This window comes from Lycium barbarum, chromosome 11 (assembly GCF_019175385.1).
Source record: "Lycium barbarum isolate Lr01 chromosome 11, ASM1917538v2, whole genome shotgun sequence".
NCBI classification, from domain to species: domain Eukaryota; kingdom Viridiplantae; phylum Streptophyta; class Magnoliopsida; order Solanales; family Solanaceae; genus Lycium; species Lycium barbarum.
Window position 1 is genome coordinate 19,700,925 of NC_083347.1, and position 6,194 is coordinate 19,707,118.

At 34.3% G+C, this 6,194-nt stretch overlaps 1 protein-coding gene across 1 annotated transcript; it reads right to left on the reverse strand.

Moving 5' to 3' along the window:
- Positions 1-2,972: 2,972 nt before the first annotated feature.
- Positions 2,973-3,801, reverse strand: LOC132618566 (dirigent protein 22-like). The gene has a single exon (XM_060333594.1). It carries the CDS (start codon positions 3,743-3,745, stop codon positions 3,092-3,094), a length of 654 nt encoding a protein of 217 aa, XP_060189577.1. The 5' UTR covers positions 3,746-3,801; the 3' UTR covers positions 2,973-3,091.
- Between the last annotated feature and the right edge of the window lie 2,393 nt (positions 3,802-6,194).

Sequence of the window (6,194 nt, forward strand, 5' to 3'; positions counted from 1 at the left end):
ATTTGTTCCCAATAGCTCTATGCCCAGAACGAAGGTCAACCAAATCTCATACTTTGTTGGTTCTCATGGACTCCAATTCTTCTTTTATTGCTTTTATCCATTCATCTTTTTCAGGGCTTGCCAAAGCCTCAATAACATAATTAGGCTCATCCAATTATATGGGAGATACTAAGAAAATGTAATCCTCAATCTCGTATGATCGTTTACGTATACCTTTTCTAGTACTTTTACGCAATTGAAGTTCAGATTCCTCAATAGGATTTTAGGATTCAAAACTCCCACTTGGATCAGGAACTGATCCTTGATCTATTTGACTATCAAATATGTATGAAGACATTGTCTGATCATCAGAATTCAACATTTCGTAAACCCTTCCATTATTTCATCCTTTTTTGAAAAATCATTTTCTAGAAATGTGACATCTCGTAATTCAATTTCAGTTATACTTCCATCTTCTAATTCAACAATGAACACATACCATTTGGAGTGTTCGAAGTATCTTATAAAGATACATTTCTTCCCTTTTGGACTCAATTTTCCAAACTTACCAAAACGATCTTTTACATATGCAGCACAGCTCCAAGGTGGTAGATCATTTAGATTTGGTTTATGAACAGTCCATAGCTCATAGGGAGTGTAAGTAACTGATTTAGAAGGCACTTTATTCAATATGTAGGCCGCAGTCAATAACGTATCTCCCCATAAAGAGATAGGTAAATTTTCCTAAGCCATCATGGACCTTGTTATGTCCAATAATGTTCTGTTCCTCCTTGCTACTACACCATTCTGTTGAGGTGTATAAGGAATAGTTAACTGTCTAGTAATGTCTTTTTCATTACATAATTCTTCAAACTGTTTTGATAAATATTCACGGTCTCTATCGGTTCTTAAATTCTGTATACTTTTATCTAATTGATTCTCAACTTCATTCATAAAATGATAAAACCATCGTAACGAAGTCCAAAATCATAAAAAAAAAAACATTTCCTTGAGTAATTCTAACACTATTGCAACTAAAATTTAAATCGAAACCAAGATCTAGAAGAACAGACACAGATACTAAGTTACGTCTGATCTCTGGAGCATATAGGGCGTCATGCAACATAAAAGATCGGCCACCACGCAAGTCCATTTTGCAAGTGTCTATTCCTTTGACTTCAAGCTTTGCATTATTTCCTACATATATCCACCTTGATCCAGGTGAGACTCGATAAAACTCCACAAACGCTTCTCGATCATGACTCACATGGTCGGTGGCTCCTGAGTCTACAATCCACACATGATAAGATTCAGTTAGTAAAACAGTGCTAGAAACATATGTAGTACTTAGAGATGCGTTTTGAAATGCTGTCTTTTTCGGCTCGGGACACTTATGAGCAAAATGCCCTGGAACATGGCAGTTGTAGCATTTCTTCTTACTCTTGTCTTTCTTCTTGAAAAAACATTTTCCCTTCTTGGGACTTGGCTTGTTCCTTTTCTTGAGGGGTCCTTCTCCGGTCTCCTTACCCTTTCCGTCATTTTTCCAATTCTTCTAGCGCTTGAAGCCTAAAGACTTTGTGCCACTTGATTCTGCCACATAGGTATTAGATACAGTTTTAGCAGCACCAAGCCGCTCGACTTCAACTCGACATGACAGGCAACATCAAAAAAAGTTTGATGCTATCATTATGGGTTTAGTTAACCTTTAAATGCTCCCAACTATTGGGAAGAGACCGGATCACTGCCTGAACATGCTGCTCATCAGAGATAACATGATCAGGACTTTTGAGTTGAGAAATCATGTTAGACATCACCTTGGTGTTGTTTGACATTGTGATCATAACACTTCTTGTAAGTGTCAAATTTGATAGTCAGTATCAAAGACGGGTCACAGTAGTACCCCCATATGTCTCTCGTAAGTATGCCCACATAGCATGAGCAATAGGGTATTCCTCACATTCATGAATGAGATCATCAACAACAGAACTCACAATAATTCCACGTGCAGTAGAATCTTTCTTTTTCCACGCACTATAAGCTTCCAGATCTCTTATGTGTTTGGCAGTGTTACCTTTTTCTGGGTGAACCAAAACATGGTTAATGCCTACCAGAGCATCTTGCCCTTGCAGTACGTACCACATTTTACGACTCCAGATGTCATAATTATCACAGTTTAGTTTCTCCCCCTTGTTTAAATCAACAATGATGCTCTTAGATGCCATATTTGTTGATTCAGACAATTAAACAAGTTTTATTCGTCAATTGAAAATTAACACACAGAATCTTCAATATCAAACTCGTGAAACACCTCTTCCGTTGCTTGGGTGGGTGTGTAATTATTTGGAGATGGGTCGGGGCGGATCAACTTTTGGAGCATGGGTATTTTTAATTAAATGGTTAATTTTAGTTGAATTGGAGATTTGCGTACACTTAAGGGTACAAGTGTACACTTTATTAACGGAAGGGGTATTTTTGCACTTTCGCTAACAGAGGGCAAAGATAACTAATAAACTAAAGTAGATGGTTATATTTGATCCTTTTCCCAATTTGAAATGTTGCTAAATCCACTTTGCAATTAAGGCATGTTTTTTTCAAAAGGAAGTGCCATTGGCCAGCTGTTTTTTTAGTAAGGGGATTCAAAATATAAATAAGTAAATTCTAGAAGAGGCTAAAGGGATTTTACCTCCACTGTACATAAAAAAAAATTAACCTTGTATAAACAGTGTAATTTTCCGGCAAAGAAGGTTTGATCCCCTTGTGCCCCTAGCTCCGCCTGTTGGAAGATTATTATTGTTTATTAATGGTTGAGCTGGCTAGCACTTTAGAGAATTTCTAAAAATTGAGCTGCTTCTTAAAAATTGAGTAGTGGATGGATCTTGCCTAGCAGTTAAGAGATTTTGGCAGAATTTATAAATGAAGCTCGAATAAATTATTTTGGCAGACATTCTTAAAATGTATAAATAAGAAACACCGGCGAAGAGTTATCATTATAAACAGCATTTATTTATCATGTGCTAGCCTTTACATAGACCAATCAAATTGGACAACAAACCATATGCTACCAGTTTACTTTATTCTGAGGGACTGTTGTCATTGTAAATTACTCCCCCAGTCAGTAATGTAAAATTGTAACATTACACTGAATAACAACATAATGAACAGCCAAATCAAAGTGAATAGTTTCAAAAGTTGCATATCCCCTAGCAAGCCTAAATTTTCCTGTACCACCAACCAGAGCCACTTCTCTTACTCTCTCAAACTGAGGACTAGCACCTTGTATTTCCAAAGTACTCCCTTTATATTCTTCATTGGTAAAGATAATTGATATTAGCACATGAGAAATTTTGCCATCCAATGCAGAAGTAACATATATGCCCTGTGCTCTAGCAATTTCTGCCGAGTTCTTATCAAAGGCTTCTGTTATTGGATCATCGGTAACAAACACTGAACCAAATTTAGCAAAACTTAGGGGACCAACTTGATGGCCTGTTATTTGTAGCACAGTGGCATTTGGTCCACCGGACCAATCTTGAAAATAGAGTGTCATGTTTGTTTCTTTAATTTGGCCTAGTTCAGCCTTTGAGGTTATGAAAATTGTTAGAAGCAAAATGAGGGATAGCTTGATTGAATTTGATGCCATGGACAAGGTCTTGGGTTTGTTACTCTTTGCTCTGGAATCAAAGAAAGATAATAAATGGCTCTTATGGTCTGACTTGGAAGAAAGATTTCTCTGTAGAGGAAAAGAATAACAATTTATTCCTATCATTTTTCTTTGGGTTTTCTGTGCTTTGATTTTTGGTGAAATTGATAGGTATTTATGCAATTGGGTTTGTGGGGGGGAGGGGGGGATTATGTTTCAAGAACAACAAATTTGGAGTATTTTATATTCTATTTGTTTCAATTTATACAAAACTATTTCCTTTTAGCAAACAGTATGATCCTTTTCAATATTTGGAAATAAGATACCATAACTTAAATATTTCATTTTACACTTGATGAAAAACTTTTATAGGCACACAAATATTATGATATGCTTAAACTATAAGTTTCAAAACTCTTGTAGTCTGCACAAATTATGTGGTGACATGTTCAAGATTAAATTTTTTAACTATGTTCACATAAATTGAAACGGACCGAGTAATTTATTCCAACTTTGAGAAGGTTGTGAGAGTAGATGATCATAAGACTGAAACTTCTAACTTAAAGATTATGTGTCAGCATCTCAATGATAATAACTAAGAAAGCAAGTGACAATATAGAATGGTATGTTGGCTACATATGATGCGCATTTTCTTTTTTTTTTTTTTTACACAAAGTTTCTTGTTGTGAGCGAAAGACCTATATAGCTTCGATTCTCTCTTTTGTTTTTAAGTGGGAAATAAGGTTGTTCACAGTTTTGGTTAAAACCAAAACCAAATTAAAAATTTAACCAAATCGAATAAAATAATCGACATTTGGTTTAGTTTGGTTTGGTTTGGTTTTAAATTTGAAAAACCGATAATATTTGGTTTGGTTATGGTTATAGTAAAAAAATGTAGAGAGAGAATATTTGAATTGTCACGGCTAGTCATAAACCGAAAAATCGAACCAAACCGAACCAAACCGATGGTTATTATTTTACTTGGTTTGGTTATAATTTTAGACATTTAAAAACCGACTAAATTGATTTGATTATGGTTTTAACCAATAACCGACCCAAACCGAACCATGAACACCCCTAGTGGGAAATCCTGTTAGAACCTTTTCTAGTCTTTCTTTCTTTCTTTTCACAAATCTATGTCCCTTTTGTTTTTGGTAAATTATGTTGGTGCAATTTAATTGAATAGTATCACTTTAAAATGCATGTAAATTGTTAGATGCAACCTACTAGAATTGTTAATATTTTAATTTCCGTATCCATTGAACATAAATGCATAATAGCTGGGGAAATAGTATTAGATGGTACAGTTGTTCAGAGCATATGTCTTTGGTTTTGGAAGATACGACCCTTAGTTTCTTAGTCACAAACCGATCGATTTTTAAGTAGATGAAATGGCTCTTTAAATTAATGAGTTTTTGTCTATTGAAAGTCCGACTCATTAATTAATTCTTTATAATGTACTACATTTTCTTTTTTTCTTTCGACAAATAAGCTAAAGTCATTGATGTTTTTTTAAAATTTTCTCCTAACCTCTCTAAGATAAATAGTCTTTTTTGTGCAATTCTAAATGTGAACTACGTCTACATATCTTATGATTTGCCCATAAAAGGCAACTTGACAGAAGGGAGTAGTCAGATATGTTATACTGATTCGTTTATGGGTACGCATAAGGGTGTGACCAAGAATTCGGCAGAGTATTTTTTTTTTTTTACTATTCCTTAGTGTATTTTGAGGGATTCACACGAAGTACTCACACCTTTATTACACTCGTATGACACGAGTACGTCAAGACAAATGAAGGATCAGCGTAACATAGAGTGCTCTTGGAGATTCTAATGATGTTACTGTGCTATAATATTCCTTCAACAAATACACCTCTACTCCAAGTTTTACAAGGAACAACATTAACTGCTGTTAATTAAGTTTATTAAACAACCGTCAGATTAGTGGATACACAAATACATTTATACTCTCCAATCACTATTTCCAGATTACAATCAATTTGGAGAATTAAATTTATGTTCTGCTTCGAGAAGTTGTGCACTAAACTGTCTATTCTCTAAAGTAGCTCATTTTGGTAATCAAGTAGTATAAAATGTGAAATTGCAACAAGTATTTTTAAAAAGGATTCGCTTAACAGTGGCCTCAACTACTTTTGTTGGGAGTAAACTTATTAAACACTTAAGGAGTAAAGGTTTCTAGTGCTTATTTGACCAACTAGTGTCATTCAGCCCGTGCTTAGTCCGAGCCCAAACAACATCGAAATTTATATTTACAACTTTTTTTGTGTGGTTTTTTGCTACTCTTGCTTTTTGTTTTGTTTTTGTAACATTATATTAGCTATAAAGGTAGTTCAACAATTTCTCAATGTTTTTAAAATATTGAATCATATAAAAGTTTTTGTAAGTTAGAAAACAACATGTTACCTAGAGTATATTTAGACTTCCTTTTTATTGTCAAACAAATGTATGCACCAAAGTTCTTTTTTTTTTTATTATACTGAAAGTTTTGGGGTTAAAGTCTTTAATGATTCAAATTGAGTTTTACCTTATCTTGGATTAACTTATTTATTTTT

What these genes read in the sequence shown, in the direction of transcription:
- LOC132618566 (XM_060333594.1), bottom strand. Translation starts at nt 3,745, where the DNA reads ATGATAGGAATAAATTGTTATTCTTTTCCTCTACAGAGAAATCTTTCT.